The 17,393-nt window shown below is 44.9% G+C and overlaps 1 protein-coding gene and 1 long non-coding RNA gene across 3 annotated transcripts; one reads left to right on the forward strand and one right to left on the reverse strand.

The window, feature by feature from the left end:
• LOC110270351 lies at window positions 394-1,940 on the reverse strand. 2 transcript variants are annotated; one of them, XR_002359794.1, is made up of 2 exons: window positions 1,512-1,940; window positions 394-814 (listed from the first exon to the last, which is right to left on the reverse strand). It is a non-coding gene; the product is annotated as an uncharacterized LOC110270351 (long non-coding RNA). The 2 variants fall into 2 exon arrangements; XR_002359795.1 differs by having other exon boundaries at window positions 394-962.
• LOC110269524 lies at window positions 2,816-6,481 on the forward strand. Its single transcript, XM_021117419.1, has 5 exons — window positions 2,816-2,905; window positions 3,662-3,779; window positions 4,876-5,170; window positions 5,725-5,868; window positions 5,899-6,481. Exons 1-5 carry the CDS (start codon window positions 2,816-2,818, stop codon window positions 6,479-6,481), a joined length of 1,230 nt encoding a protein of 409 aa, XP_020973078.1.

Genomic DNA, 17,393 nt, shown 5'->3' on the forward strand with positions numbered 1-17,393 from the left:
TGAGGAGGTATTTGGTAAAGATGACTGCAGAGAAGTCGTTGATTATTTTTCTTCCGAGAATCACGTTATAGGCTGTGGAGTCTTTTAGGACTACGAATTCAGATAGGATTGTCTTCTTTTGGTTGCTTGTTCCTATGGTGATGGGAAGGGTGATTGAGCCATCTGGTTTGAGAAAGTTATCTCCGAGTCCTGTGACGCCGTTGCGGTGTGTTTGGAGGTTGTCGTTGTGGAGCCCGAGCTTATCGAAGGCTCCTCGGAAGAGGATGTTCGAGTCTGCCCCGGTGTCCACCAGTAGGGGTGTTCGCGGTGCGGTTTGGTTCGGTTTTTTAGAGAAAAGTCATCCGATCCAATCGTATAATTAATATGCGGTTCGGTTTGGTTCGGTTTTTTTACCGAGATCATCCGAACCAAACCAAACCAATTAAATTCGGTTTGGTTTGGTTCGGTTTGTTCGGTTTTTCAATCAATTCAAAAAAAATACTACCAAACTATTTCACAAAGTCATCTCGTTGAAATCAACAAACACAATACACAATAACTAACAAAGTCTTAATCCAATAAAATTCAACGATAAAAGAAATTAACAAACGATAATTAAAGAAGTTTAAAAATTTAGTAGTCAACACAAGATAAAATAAATATAAATTTTCAGTGTTTCTACGAGGACTGGCGCAGCAGGCAATGCAGTCGGAGATCTGATGCTTGTAGATTCATTTGGAAGAGGAACTGGCGCAGCACCAATCAATCATCATAACACAAAATCTCTTTCATGACCATTTATATGCTCTTTTTTGTTTTTGTATCCTGTAAATTTCTACAGATTTAAACAATAAGAAAGTAAGAAAGGATATTTCTAGCACATAAACAATAAACATCATGATTCACTAAACATTAAAAATACATGCAGTTTGATAGGTTCTCCAAAGTTGTTCATATGAACTCTTTCACTGAATGCATAAAATCTGCAAACAAAGATCCAAACATTTCAATCAATTGGGATAGTTCTCAACATGCTCACCAACAATGAACAAATACATTATGAACAATCAGAAATTATTTTCCTAAACAAATACATTGAACAGTGAACCACAGAACCAATTTCCCTAAACAGATACATTGAACAATCAGAAGCAATTTCCTTAATCAAATAAATATACACATTCATAAGCTAAAATCCCCAAATACAACAATTAGAACCTAGAACCCTAACAATAAAAAACACACCTTCTTTAACAATCAGAACCTAGAACCCTAACAATTAGAAATAATACACATTCATAAGCTAAAATCCCCAAATACAACAAACTGCATAAACAAATACAACAATCACAACAATTAGCAATTTCAAAATACACTGAACACAATAAAAATACAATAAAAAATACAATAAAAAATCAGAACCCTAAACACAGAATTTGAATAACAGAATCATCAAAATCAAAATAGAAAAAAAATTCAGAATCATAAACATAAGTTGAAACTCAAAATCATCAGAATTAAAAAAATCCTACTATAGAAGACGGAGATGCTGGACAGTGAGACACGGTGGGTCGGCGGCTGCTACAGATGGGACGAGACTAGACTGAGAAGGACGACGACACTCCTGGACTGGATTGCGACGTATGGCAGAGTAGTGGAGGACGATTACGATGCTGCAATATCGGAGACGGCACTGTGCAGGGGAAAGGGAGGGGAGCTCTGGGGTCTGGGCTCGCACTCTGACTAAGGGTTAGTGTGCGACGACGAGAAGGAAGCGTGACGAGGAAGGGAGGGAGAGAAAGGACCGCGCCGAGAAGAGGGAGCGCGATGCGGAAGGGCCGCCGTGACGGTGCTGTCCGGCGAGTCAGATGCAGAGAGGACAGAGGAGGGTAGGAGGAGGAGTTTTGGCGCTGTGGAGTGGAGAGAGTGGCGGCTGGCTAGGTTATCTACTTGGGGGAGGGGGCTTTATATATTAGGGTTTTTAAGTGAGCCGGTTCGGTTCGGTTCGGTTAGGGTTTTCACTGAAAGAACCGAAAACCGAACCGAACCGCAGAAAAAACTGCAAAATGTTATTTTTTCGGTTTTTTCGGTTTTCGGTTTGTTCGGTTTTCGGTTTGTTCGATTCGGTTGATCGGTTTTGTTCGGATTGGATCGGTTTTGAACACCCCTATCCACCAGTATCCTTCGTACTAGTCCTGTTCCGATTCTAGCCGAGATGACGAAGGGGGAATCTTCGGCCGAGGTGCCGTGCTGGCAATCCTTTGGTAAGAAGGTTATCGTGTTGTCGGCCGCAATGGTTGGAGTCTGGTTTCTGACAGCCATTACTTTCAGATCTTTTTTCATTGTTAGTTTCAACTTGCTCGATATGTCCTTTCCCGTGATGACGTTTACTATGATGGTTGGGTCGTCTTCTGGGCTTTCCCTGGGGGGTTGCTTTTGGGTTCTCGGGTTACGCCCGTCTTTTTTCGGCGACCTGTCTCTTTCCGCACGTCTTGGTTCTCTGATGATTTTGGCAAATTCTGGGAGTTTGCCGTCTCGTATGGCTTGTTCGAGGGTGTCTTTAAGGTCAAAACAATCTTGTGTTTTGTGACCGTAACCTCGGTGGTAGTCGCAGTAGAGGGTTTTGTTGCCTCCCGTCCTTTCTTTGAGTTGTCGGGCTTTCGGAATGATGCCTCCATCTGCTATTTGGTGGTATATTTCGGTAATGGGTGCTGTCAGGGGCGTGTAATTAGAGAATTTGCCAATTCTCGGTTGGTCGGTTTGTGTTTGTCGGTCTGGGGTGGTCCCTTTGATTCTCTCTGGGTGGTGGATTTTGGCGAGAAGCCGAGTTGCCGTGATGGGTGTTGCCGTGATGCCGTTTGTTGGCGGCGACAACCTGGCTGACTTCTTCGTCATTGATGTAATCTTTGGCGACATTCTGGATCTCGTGCATGGTCCATACTGGTTTGGTGGTGAGGTGTTTGCGAAAATCTTCGTTCATGAGTCCGTTGGTTAAGCAAAGGCTTGCGACAGAATCCGTGAGTCCGTCGACCGTTAGGCATTCGTCGTTGAAGCGGTCGAGGTATTTCCTTGTGGATTCTTTTTGTTTTTGCGTGACCCCTAGCAAGCTAATGGGGTGTTTGGCTTTGGTGATTCTAGTTGTGAATTGGGCCATGAACTTTCGTGTTATATCGTGGAAACTGGCTATGGATCCATTTGGGAGGGCGTTGAACCATTTGATTGCCGGCCCTGCCAGGGTTACCGGAAAGGCTCTGCATCGGACCGCGTCGGCCGCTCCTTCTAGGTTCATCCTGGCCTCGAAGGCCGTTAGATGTTCCTGGGGGTCCTTGATCCCATCATACTTCATGTCGGTAGGTTTGTCGAAACCTTTGGGGAGTTTCGCTCTTAAGATTTTTTCTGTGAAGGGTGTAGCTCCCATTATTGTGTGGTTGTTTCTTGTGCGCTTGGTATTTCGGTATCTTCGATCTTCGTCTGAGTCGTGTTGACGACTTAGATCTCGGGAAGCGTTGCGGTTGTGTTTCTTGTTGTACCGCTGTTTCGGCGATTTCTCGTGACGGTGGTCGCGTGAGGCGCTGCGACCATCTCTCCTATCGTGTCGTCGGGTTGGCGACCTGCCGCGGTGGGATCTTGATCTGGAAGTTGCCTGGCTTCCGTGTTCGTTGTGTTTTTCTCTATTGGTCAGTTTGCCTTCGAGCTCCTAGACTCGGAGGCAGAGGTCCTGGATGATCTGTGCCGCTTTGTCCCTAGCTTTCTCAGGATGTCGTTGGTCCGTGACGACGTGGTCATTCGTGTGGTGGACAGTACTTGCTATTCTTGCTTGGTTCGTGATTTCCCAGTGTTCTGGGGTTGGATGAAGCGGTCGGGAGTCATCCTGGTTTGAGGGGGGTTCCTCCAGGGCGTCCCCCATTCGGCTTGGCTGGCGCAGGTTCCCCACAGACGGCGCCAATGTACGAGATGTCTCTGGTACGGGTTTGAAGGGTGGATCGGGAACCTGCGGATCAAGGCTGAAGCCGGGTCGCTTGACTGGAGCAATGGGGGGAGGTACCTGCAAAGACACTCCGACGCTCAAGTCAGAATGGATCTAAGAGGTATAAGGTGTGTGGAATTAATGGATACCTGGAGGGGCTTGGGTCCCCTATTTATAGGTGGTGATGAGTATCTTATCTTATCTTATCTGGTTAAGATAAGATGGACGAGTGAATTCGAAAGTTGGTTAGGAGCTCTGGAGGGCCGGTTTTTGGGCCTTTTGAGCAAGGTGCGGGTTGGACCTGGGTAGCCGGGGTCGGGTGCAGTCCCGGGTCCGGGATCTGTGGTTCAGATCCGTAACACATATGTTTCAATACTAAAGGATAATAATGTCATAATGGGAGATGGAATGAATCTCATATATGTTTATACTTTCTACTTTCACAGCTTTTGGAATAGTTTTAGGGTTGTGTATGATAGGATATTTCCACGTTCAAAACAATGATAAAAAGTTTGAGTTAGAGAACTAAATCCTATCCTAATGTAGATATTATTGATTTGAACAAAAAATCTATTTATACATAAAATATTGGTATATTTAGCTACATTTTCATACTGAATATTTGTTGGCTCGTTATTTTATGATGATTATATTTTATTTGGTTTAATTATTCTGCAGGTCCTTATAGTTTCACCGAATTTTCAATTAGGTCTTTATACTTTTTTCTTTTCAATTAGGTCCATGTACCTTAATTTTTTTTCAATTAAGTCCCTGCCGTCAGTATAACGTTTGAGATAACAGAATATTCTTGATAAAAAAAGAATATTCTTGCCATTTAGCTGGAGTGGCTAGGTGAACTAATCTGGATCTATCCCAAATACCCAAATAACCCTTCGCATTTCATTCCTAAGAAAAAAAGAAACCCTAAGTTGCTCTCGTCTCCTACCTCTCCTGCGTTGGTCGTCGGCGTGTGTGTCTGCCTTCGACTGCAACAAACGGTTGCTGGTGTGCTCTCCGTCGCCTCCCCTCTGCGCTGGGCCCATCTGTGTTGTTGTTGTCGGAGGTCTTCTCCACTGTTTGTCCGGCCAAGGCGTCTTCATTCCCTCGCGGTGAAGGCCCTCATCTGGAGTCACCGCGTCGTACCTTGCCGAGCCTCCGAGCGCCTGGCCTCCCGTTCCCGCGTTGTGCCTCTGCTCCATCTCCCTGCACTCGAACTTTCTCCAAGTAAGTGACAAAGAAAAAAGCCTCCTTTTTTTAGTTTTAATAGTTGATGTTTATGTTATTTTATTTTTAAAAAAATATGGCATTGTTTGACTGTTGTTGCTGTGATGGTGTTACTTTAAATGGATTCTGCTTCTGTTTTTATTAAATGGATTCTGCTTTTAATGGGGGATTTGTGAAAGTGTGATTTGTAATAGTTTAATTTTGTGAAGATGTAAAAATCGACGGTTCCTTTTTCATTTTTTGGGTTACGGAATTAAGCAAGATAGGAAGATGTATCGCAAGATTTGAGATGGGAATTTATGTTATGATAGTTTCCATGTTCAAATAATAAATTATGTTGATGGTTTCACAGTCATTACCTTGATTCTTTTCCATGTTTTGGATGTATGCTGAATTGAGATGACTTCAATTCTAAACCTATTTTTCAAATTATGTGCTTGAATGGAGCTACTATGGCATTGGATGATGAATTTTATTTATTCTTGAATGTTGATTGTTGTGGCTGTGATGATGTTGCTTTAAATGGATTATGTTTCTGTTTTTAATACCTGTAGTGATGGGGACTCGGATTTCACCATAGACACACATCATGGTAGCAAGTTTCATTATTTAGGGAACGGGCTAGAATATTTGGGGGGAAAGGTGTTGGAAGATATGCATTATGAGCTCGATGAATGGAGTTTGCAAGAAATAGTTAGTGAGTTGCAAAAGTTAGGGTACAAAGGATATGCCAAGATCTGGTACTGTGAACCAGGCTGTCAATTGAGCTCGGGTCTGAGAGAGTTGATGAGTGATGGAGATGCCATGAGAATGGGTAGGTTATTAGTGTTGCAAACTGTTAAGCATTGCTCGGTGTATGTTGTTGATGGCTGTAGGAAAGGTAATGGTGTTGAGATATGTTCGAATGATAAGGCCTATGTGCCAACTGAAGCTGAGTACAATGAGAGTGGTTTCGTAGAAGTAGAAGTTGAATGTGAATCAGAGGCGTCTAGTGAGGAGGATAGATTTGATGACAGTGCAGACGATGGTGACCACGAGGATCATTTTGGGTTTGACGTTGAAAATGGAAATGATGGTGGAGTTGGAAATGGTTTTGGGGGGTTTTATGGCCCTTTAAATGAACATGACAATGCTCAAACTGCTGGTGTTGATGCTGCTGTGAATGACGCCGCCATTAGGGATGATGTTGAAGTTGGAGAGATTTCTGAGGGTTATGAAACTGAAGATATTGATAGCTATGAGGGAGGTTCGGATGATATAATTAAGAAGAGAAGATATCTTAAATACAATGAGGCTGAGATGAGTAGGTAATATGTGTTTAAGGTGGGATTGGAGTTCAAGTCACTTGGTCAGTTTAAGGATGCTATTAGGGAGCATGCTTTGTTGAATGGAAGGGACATTAGGTATATCAAGAATGATAAGGTTAGATGTAGAGTGGGTTGTAGAGGAAAGAAAGGGAAGTGTAGGTGGATGGCGTTTGCATCCAAAGTTGGTGGTTCTGATTGCTTTCGGCTGAAGACCCTTAACGGAAAGCACACTTGTGGACGAGATTACAGCGGTAGGCTTACATCAAGTAGTTGGGTGTCTCAGAAGATTGTTACCAATATTATTAGGGGAGAGGAGATGAAGATTGCAACAGTAATTCAGACCATTCAGGATAAATACATGGCTAATATTTCAATCACAAAGGCTTATTAGGCGAGGAGAAAGGCGAGGGAAGAAGTACATGGCAGGGCTATTCCACAATATGGCAAGCTGAGAGATTACACTGCAGAGATTATGAGGACAAATCCCGGGTCTACTACTCAGATTTTGGTTGACAGGCCTTCAATTACACACCAGCCAAGGTTTATGAGGATGTACATGTGTCTAGATTCTGTTAAGCAAGGCTTTTTGGCTGGTTGCAGGCCTATCATAGGAGTAGATGGCTGCCACTTGAAGGGTGATCATGGTCAACAACTGTTGGTAGCTGTTGGAAGAGATCCAAACGATAACTATTTTCCAATTGTTGTTGCTGCTATAGAGGTTGAGACTAGAGACAGTTGGGGTTGGTTTATTAACATGTTATTGGATGATATTGGACATGTCAGTAGAAGGAAGTGGGTATTCATGTCCGACCAACAAAAGGTTAGCATTTGCTATTTAAATCTTTATGAACCTACTGTGTGTTTATTTAATTTGTATTTAAATTTGTTTATCCATTATAGTTTAAACTCTAAAACTTGCTGTTGCTATTTTGGCCAAGAAATTCACACTTAAACTTTTAAACACATAAATTTGATGTTGCTGCTGCAGTTGTTTATTTCTGAATTATGTATCATATATTGCTGTTGATCCTGCAGCTGCTGTTGACACTGATCCTGCTGCCGACAACAGATTCGGTATGAATATCCGCAGATCTGAGAGAATAAGGCAAACATGGGTAGGCAGGGGAAGAGGAAGGGGCAGGGGTAGAGGAAGGGATAGAGCTGCATCTTCACAACCACTCTCCACCACACTTGCATCTTCACAACAGCTACCCACCACACCTACTGTTGCTGCCTCTACTCAACCACCTCTCATACTTGTAACTTCAGCTTCTCAAGCTCCAACCACATCCACCGGTGCAGTGGCTCCAACCACAGCCACCTCACAACAAGCCTTACCTCTTGAAGGGCCAGCCTCCCAGCCTCTCCTAGCTGTGACAAGTGCAAAATCTCACCAAGCACCTAGAGAATCTTCTTAACCTTTACCAAAGACAAAGGTGTTTGGTGTGAGGAGAAGTGAGCGGCTGAAGTTAGGAGTGAGGAAGCAAAAAGGGGAACCTAGTATACATATAGACCTAAGTGATGACTGAAGTCTCTTTAAATTTATAGTTAGGGTTGTTGGGATTGCTATTAAATAGTATATCTTGTGATGAATTGTGTCTCTGTGGCCACTGTTTATTATGTGGATAGGACCACTATTTTGATATTTTGTAAAATCAGGTTGGACCACTTTTAATTATTGCACTTCTTGGACCTTTATTTTGGATTAGGTATGTGGCATATTATATGACCACTTATGTTATGATATTTTGTGTAAGTATGGTTTACAGGAACACTTATTTAATGAAAATATATGTAGCATGTTTTCTGGCCACTTCTTGTTGCAAGTTGTTGTCAATCGTAAAAATTTAAATATTCACATTGATAAAGTTGCTTCCCAACTATCATTTGTTATACACACAAAATACATCAAAGTGCAAAATTCATTCAAACTAAACACAATTAACTTTAATTGGATTGAAGCTATAGAATCTCTTACATTACAATTTCATAGCACAGATAACTCTAAACTCTTGGAAACCACATTCCAATTATTAAGACTAGCAAAAACATAAATAACATATATTGCATTTTACATTGAATTTTCATATTGTTATCCAACCTCCCAACTTGTTCTTGGAGAATATTCAACTCATCACATAATCTACCCACACAAGCATATATTTCTCTGGCTTCAACAATTAATCTCTCCATCTCCACGTTTAGCCTCTCTATCTTTCTTTCTTGTGAATCCAATTTCCATATTTCAGCTTCCAACTTAGCAGAATTGTATGTTCCAACAACTCCAACAGCAGCAGCAGACACGTTACTTCTTGCACTAACTTCATCAACCCACTCAAAAAATTTGCATCTTCTGTTAGGGCAAGAAATAAATCTTCTATTAGGATTCTTTGTTGTTCCTGAAATTTGAAGACTCAGAGTGTCACCACAAAAACAGTGGACCCGCCTTTCCTTTTCCTTTGGCCACCCATTCTTTACACCGTCATCAACCTCAATCCAATCAAAATCAACAATCCACTCAAAAAAGTTACATTTTGGTATCTTCCCACAAGTAACATACCTCCTATCATGGTCAGAAACAGCTGAGGAATGGCGGACGGTTACTGCCTCTCCACTGAAACACAGGTGTCTTCTTTCCTTCAGGTTGGAGCTCCTAGAAACACAGCTTCCCGAAGAGAGAATGAATGAGGTTCCTTGACTTTGAGCCATAAATTTGGAGAATATGAAAACTGAAAATAGAAAAGGGAGAAGAAGAGAAACCTCAGATACTTCAACGAGAGTGTTTATAGGGAGAAGACAGGGGTAAATAAGTCATTCTATAACTCACTAACGTTTTTTTGAACGTCAAACGTTAACAGGGACTTAATTGAAAAAAAATTAAGGTACATGGACCCAATTGAAAAGAAAAAAAGTATAGGGACCTAATTGAAAATTCGGTGAAACTATAGGGACCTGCAGAATAATTAAACCATTTTATTTTAGTAAATCTGACTTTGATTACTTTGAATTTTATTTTTATTTTTTGAATTTATGAAAAAGAACTTTGAAGTGAATCTGACATCCTTTTCCTTCATTTTCTTAAACAAAAAAGTTTAACACGACAAGCTAAAATAGCTAAAAAATACAAAATTACTAAATAACAAAACAGAAAATTAAACTGTAGTTATCTCCGGCATTGCCATCAATAACCAAAAGGATCAAAATCAGCCCATTATTTGTAGCTCCTAATCGATTTATTGATAACTTCCACAATACCTGCTTCTTGATTTCTGGATATTCTATCATTTATATCTAGTCAAGTATTCCAGATTATAGCACAAAAACCAATCAACCACTTATTGCGTTCATCCTTCCTAGTAGGAGTCCTTATCTAACTCTCGAAGTGTTACTTAATTGTTCCTGGAATAGATCATAGTTTCTTATAGGCAAACAATCAAGCACACCACACCTATCAAGTAAACTCACAACCCAGAAATAAATAGTAATCATTCTCTGAATCCTTTTTACGTAATACACAATCAGTATCATTTTGACCAACAATGCCAAATTTGCTTAATCTTTTCTTAGTATTGACCCTACCAACTAACACAAATCAGGTGAACAACTCCACTCTTGGTGGAACCAACCCCTCCAAATGGAACAAGTGAAGCGATAACTGGAAATGTCCTCCGAGAGTGTTTCAGCCTGCAAAACATGCACAAAGGAGTTAGTAGAATAAATGTCTGATCTATCAAATTTTTACATTATCCTATCCTGTCCCTCGGATGCTAAGTTGACATATTGTAGCACTTCATAAAGTTGATTCACTAATTCCAACTCTCATTGGAACAGTTTCCTTCTCCATTGAAAATTCCATATTCACTCTAATCCATCCTAAAACCCTCAATCCCTAATTACAAATCCGCTTTGGTTTGAAACCGAGAAAAGCTGTGGAAAGATGTCTGTTGAGTTAAGAATACAATTAATTTAATGATGATAACAAACATTGATTTATTAGGTTAAATACCCAATTGGGTTTAATTATTTTATTTAGTGATACAGGCCCAAAATAATTGTGCAGTAGCCCAAACCAATGAAGTTTTGTTCAGATGGGAATCTATGTTATTTCGGATATAGCAACAAGGAGAAAGAGAAGCCCACTAACTATCCAAATCCATAAAACAAGTGGCTGGCTCCATAAGAAATCAAGGAGGGCTTCAGGTCATAAAATGATGAATCAAGCCCATGATTCATAACAAGTCCAAGAAGAGATCCAAGTCCATTCAATCAATTTGAATTGGTAGCTAACTAAAGTAATGTAACTCCATTTGCATCTGAACTAATCTCTTATCCACTAAACCAACTATCTGTTCTCTTTCTTATCTTCTCTCACCAATGCATGACAAGATGGCTATGCTAGGATTCACATCCTAAAAGAAAAAGATGTTAGCTACAAAGAAGAAAGAAGAAGAAATTAGATCTAAGGTATTATCAGAAAATCTTTCCATTTGTGGTACCCCAAAGTAGCTTGCTGAAGCTTCTTTCTCTCTCATATCCATTTCTGGAAAAATAAAGAAAATAGAGGTTATAGCCTCATATTCATTTTTGGAAAAATAAAAAAATAGAGGTTATAGAAGTCTACTGTGGATCAACATTCAAGAAAGAAACTTGGAGTCAAAGCAAGAATAAATGGTTCAGATTTTTAAAGTCCATTTGGTTGGGTGAGCTCCTTATATCGTCGGTCACCCAGGCGTACGGGTCGTAGGCCGCGCCAGTTCCAGAAGACCGGGAAACGATGCGAGGCATACCTACATCGGGGTACCACTCCGTTAGACTATGAGGTCGGGAGTCCATAGAAACCCAGAAACTACGCCTTTTCAAAGTCAGATCATGGCCAAGAACAGTTAAAAACTACGCCTATCACACAAATCACACAGATAGCGGAAAAGGGGATACTGTCAAAGCCCCGACCTCTGAAGGACAGGACGGGAGGAAACAAGAACCTCTACTGCGAGTACCACAAGGGTTACGGACACAAGACCCAAGACTGCTTCGATCTAAAAGACGCCCTGGAGCAAGCTATCAGGGATGGGAAACTTGCCGACTTCTCCCACCTTATACGGGAACCAAGGAGACGTAACCGGGACCACGATAGCGAAGATAGATCCCGGTCAACAAGGCGACGGCAGGAACCAGAGGGTGACAACCACGGGCTTACGGTGGTAAACGTGGTAACGGCTAGGAATACCGCCCCAAGGTCAAAGTCAGCACAGAAAAAAGACGCCAAGGTCCTAGCGGTCTCCACCTCGACAGGTAGAAGTTTCCGAGGTATCCCACCCATCTCCTTCGGCCCAGAGGACCAATGGTTTGACGAGGCACCAGAAAATCCGCCCATGGTCATCACGGCCAGGGTCGGAACGGGCCTCGTCAAACGAATCCTGGTAGACACGGGGGCAGACTCAAACATCATGTTTCGAAACGTTTTCGATGCCCTGGGACTAAGGGACACCGACCTGACGACCCACCAGCACGGTGTGGTAGGGTTGGGGGACCACTTCATCAAGCCGGATGGAATCATCTCACTCCCGACCTCTGTGGGACAGGGGAAAAAGCGACGAACAGTCATGGCGGACTTCGTAATATTACGAGACTCCACGGCTTATAACATCATCCTGGGAAGAAAAACCATCAACGACCTGGGGGCCGCCATTAGCACAAAGCTGCTGGTGATGAAGTTTGTCACTGATGACGGATCCGTAGGATCCATGAAAGGCGACTTGGAAACGGCGGTCGCTTGCGACCACGCCAGCCTTTCTCTCAGGAAAAAATCCAAAGAAGCATCTGGGGTCTTCCTTGCTGACCTGGACGCCAGGATAGACGACAAACCTAGACCAGAGCCAGAAGGAGACTTGGAAAAGTTCAGGGTCGGCGAGGAGGAGGATAAATTCACATTCATAAACAGGAACCTCTCACATGAAATGAAGGAGCCTTTAATGGAAATGATCAGGGCTAATGCCGACCTCTTTGCCTGGACGCCTGCCGATATGCCCGGGATAGATCCCCAGCTCATATCGCATCATCTGGCCGTCAAGTCGGGAACCAAGCCAGTGGCCCAGAGGAGGAGAAAAATGTCGCAAGAAAGGACAGAAGAGGTAGCCAGGCAAACGGCCAGCCTCCTAGAAGCAGGATTCATCCGAGAACTAGACTACTCGACCTGGTTGTCGAACGTGGTCCTGGTTAAAAAGCACAATGGGAGATGGAGAATGTGCGTAGACTACTCTGACCTCAACAAGGCGTGTCCCAAGGATTGCTACCCCCTACCTAACATCGACGCACTCGTCGACGCAGCGGCGGGATACCGGTATCTGAGCTTCATGGATGCCTACTCAGGATACAATCAGATACCGATGCACCGATCCGACGAGGAAAAAACGGCGTTCATAACGCCAGGAGGAACCTATTGTTACAAGGTAATGCCTTTTGGTCTGAAAAACGCTGGGGCCACGTACCAAAGGCTGATGAATAGGATATTCAATGAACTTATAGGCAAAACAGTAGAAGTCTACGTGGATGATATACTCGCAAAGACCACACGACCCGACGACCTCCTGAGCGATCTTGATGGCGTTTTTTCCTCCCTACGGCAACACGGCATGAGGCTTAATCCGCTCAAGTGCGCGTTTGCCATGGAGGCCGGAAAGTTCCTGGGATTCATGATTACTCAAAGAGGAGTAGAAGCCAATCCAGAGAAGTGTCGAGTAGTTCTCCAGATGAAGAGCCCGGGTTGTATCAAAGACGTCCAACGACTTGCCGGGAGGTTAACGGCTTTATCCCGATTCCTCGGCGCATCAGCAGCGAGAGCTCTGCCTTTCTTCAATCTAATGAAAAAAGGAATGACGTTCGAATGGACCCCAGCATGCGAAGAGGCATTCAACCACTTCAAGCAAATCTTAGCGGCACCACCGGTCCTCAGAAAACCCAAGGCCGGAGAACCACTCTACCTCTACTTATCAGTAACCGAGGAGGCACTTGCCACGGTTCTCGTGAGAGAAGAAGGGAAGACCCAACAACCCGTTTACTTCGTGAGCAGGGTCCTCCAAGGACCAGAATTGAAATACAGCAAGCTGGAAAAACTGGCGCTGGCGCTCCTAGTCTCTTCCCGAAGGTTAAGACAATACTTCCAGAGCCATCGTATAGTCGTGAGGACGGATCAGGCGATTCGCCAAGTACTGCAAAAACCTGACTTGGCCGGTAGGATGATGACCTGGGCCATCGAGCTCTCCCAATACGACCTACAATATGAACCCCGACATGCAATCAAAGCCCAGGCAATGGCAGACTTTCTGGTAGAGGTGACGGGGGACCCCCCCGAGGAAACGGGCACGCGATGGAGGCTCCACATTGACGGGGCCTCCAACCAAACATCCGGGGGAGCAGGGGTCATCTTAGAAAGCCCCGCAGGGGTCATCTATGAGCAATCGACTAGGTTCGAGTTTCCGGTGTCGAACAACCAAGCAGAATATGAAGCTCTCTTGGGCGGATTAATACTAGCTCGGGAAGTCGGTGCGACGAAGGTCGAAGTATGCAGCGACTCACAAGTTGTCACCTCGCAGGTGAACAGAAGCTACCAAGCCCGGGACCCCCTCCTGCAAAAATACTTGGAAAAGGTTAAAGAAATAACGAGCCAGTTCCAGGAGGTCATCGTCCAACACGTCCCAAGAGAAAGGAACACACGAGCAGACCTCCTGTCTAAGCTGGCAAGCACAAAGCCAGGGTCGGGTAACCGGTCCCTCATCCAAGGCATGGTGAAGGAACCGACGGTCGCCCTCCACTTGACGAAGTCGAGACCCTCGTGGCTAGACCCCATCACCAACTTCCTGGAACTCGGCAAGTTACCTGAAGATGAGAAAGCAGCCAAAGCCTTAAGAAGGGAGGCGGCCAGATACGCAATCATACAGGGACAACTATTCAAAAAGGGACTCAGCCAGCCCCTATTAAAGTGTTTGCACCCCGACCAAACGGACTACGTGCTCAGAGAAGTCCACGAGGGGTGTTGCGGACACCACATCGGGGGTAAAGCCCTAGCGAGGAAGCTCATCCGAGCAGGATACTACTGGCCGACAATGATGAAGGACTCGAGGGAATTTGTCAAAAAATGCATAAAGTTTCAACAAAACGCCAACTTCCACAAGGCACCGGCCTCCGAGCTAAACTCTCTGACGACCACTCGACCTTTCGCACAATGGGGAGTCGACCTCCTGGGGCCTTTCCCGGTCGGCCCAGGACAAGTCAAATACCTCATTGTCGCCATTGACTACTACACCAAATGGGTAGAGGCAAAGCCCTAGCGAGGAAGCTCATCCGAGCAGGATACTACTGGCCGACAATGATGAAGGACTCGAGGGAATTTGTCAAAAAATGCATAAAGTTTCAACAAAACGCCAACTTCCACAAGGCACCGGCCTCCGAGCTAAACTCTCTGACGACTACTCGACCTTTCGCACAATGGGGAGTCGACCTCCTGGGGCCTTTCCCGGTCGGCCCAGGACAAGTCAAATACCTCATTGTCGCCATCGACTACTACACAAAATGGGTGGAGGCTGAACTGCTGGCTACGATATCGTCCTCCAACTGTCGGAAGTTCATGTGGAAGCAGGTGATAACCCGTTTCGGTATACCGGAAGTCGTTATCTCAGACAACGGGACCCAGTTCACGGACAAGAAGTTCATGGAGTTCCTCTCTGTCCTAGGGATAAAGCAGAAGTACTCCTCGGTAGAACATCCCCAAACAAACGGGCAGGTAGAAGCCGCAAACAAGGTCATCCTTCTTGGTCTAAAGAAGCGCTTAGACAATAAGAAGGGAACATGGGCTGACGAACTCGCTTCCGTCCTATGGTCTTACCGGACAACTGAGCAAAGCGCTACGGGGGAAACTCCCTTTCGCCTAACATACGGGGTCGATGCAGTAATACCAGTCGAAATCGGGGAACCGAGCCCCCGACTACTACTCGCGGGCACGAGCGAAGCGGTCGAAAAGGACCTGGTTGGGGAAACCAGGGAGATGGCTCACCTATCAGAAACGGCACTGAAACAAAGGATAGCCCTGCGTTACAACGCAAAAGTCCTCAAGCGAGATTTTGAGGAAAGGGACCTCGTCCTGCGACGCAACGACATCGGCGTCCCAACCCCAGGGGAAGGCAAGCTGGCGGTAAATTGGGAAGGTCCCTACAGGGTAAGGGAGGTACTCGGCAAAGGTGCTTACAAGCTCGAGAGACTCGACGGCAAGGAAATACCCAGAACATGGAATACGGGTAGCCTAAGAAGGTTTTATTCATGACCAGACGACTCGCCGACCCGGGAACCCAAACAAATTGTAAATATTCGCCTTGTTCGCATGATGATCTGTCTTTTTATTTTTACTCGCCGTATTGATTAATTTGTTTAGCTAACGACTAACTCATACTTGTCAAAAATTTTTGTGCTTGTCCACTACTTTCCTACGTGCGCCGCGCACGGGCGCCCCCTAAAACGGCAGACCGGGACTGATCACCCCGGGGGCCATTTTCCTTATGGCCAAAGCCAACTACGACGACAACACGACCACGACGATCCAAGCCATAACAAACATAAAACGGGGAAACGGGCGCGAGCCCACCCCCGAGAGAAACAACGACAACAAATATAGCAAACGGCAACCCGGCCAAACGACCGAATAAGTATAACTTATAGAGAGTCAAAACAAAAAACGAGCAATAATTTGTTCAGCAAACGCGTTACAAAATATCCTAAGTTACAAGGCCTCACTTCCTCGGCATGTCAACAATCTTTCCGTCCTGGATAGTCTTGAAAGCGCCAATTGACGACGTGTCGAAATCAGGAGCTGCGATCCTCAGCTGAGCCTTCAGGGCATCTTCGGTCATCGAGATGGCATTCTTCCCTTGCTCCTTGGTCACCTTAAGCTTCTTCTTAAGCTCAGCGGCTTCAGCTTTAGCGGTTTTCGCCTCCGAGACGGCCTGCTCCCGCTCTTTTTCCAAGGCGACAACCCGACCCTGAGCGGCATTCAACTGACCCTCCAATGTCATCTCACGCTCAAGAAGCCGGGCCACGGTCTCATCGGACGCCTTCAACCTCTCCGTAACAAACGACGATTTCTCCTCAGCAGCGCTAAGCTTTCCCCCTATCTCGGACAGCTGACCCTGGAGGAGTTCAACTTGAGCCTTGAAGTCATTGTTCGCCTTAACAGAGGACTCAAGCTTCTTCCGGAGCGCCTCCATCCCCGATAACTCGAATTCAGCCTTCCGAGCTATCACGGCCCCACGGAGCAAGGTGCGATACATCCACCTCGCCTGCCCGGACAGTTCGGTCTCGTGAAAATGCTCCTCTGTCCCGGGTATCAACTGGGAGTCAATAAATTTGGTAGCATCAAAGTTCCTTTCCATTATGGTAAGGGCCCCTTCCGGGCTGGAAGACATCCTTCGCTTCTTGGGAGTATGGATAAGCTCCACGTCACTATCCGGCTGGGGGGTGAGAGTCGCGTGCCCTTCAGCGGGCCCTTCCTCACGGGTAGGGGAAGCCTGGCCCCCTGCAGCCTGTTTCCCCAACACGTCGGCATCCTGGGGAGAAGGCATAGCCTGATTCTCCTTCTCCCCTGAAGGACCCTCCGACTTACCGGCATCCTTCTCTTCGGCATTCTCGTCGTCACTTGCTTCAAAAAAGGTCTTCATCAAATTCTCAAGACCGGTCACGGTGGCAGACATTTCCACTGCAACAAACAACAGGCACATTAGTCGTTAGATCGGGAAAAGAAAAACAACAATAAAGAAACATAGGCAAACAAAGAAGACAACTCACGAATATAGCTCCTGGCGGCCTCCCGTTCACCCATAAGAAGATGAGGGTTCACGGGATTCTTTTCAAAAATGGCAAAAAGTACGTCA

Source organism: Arachis ipaensis, chromosome B03 (genome assembly GCF_000816755.2).
Source record: "Arachis ipaensis cultivar K30076 chromosome B03, Araip1.1, whole genome shotgun sequence".
NCBI classification, from domain to species: Eukaryota; Viridiplantae; Streptophyta; class Magnoliopsida; order Fabales; family Fabaceae; genus Arachis; species Arachis ipaensis.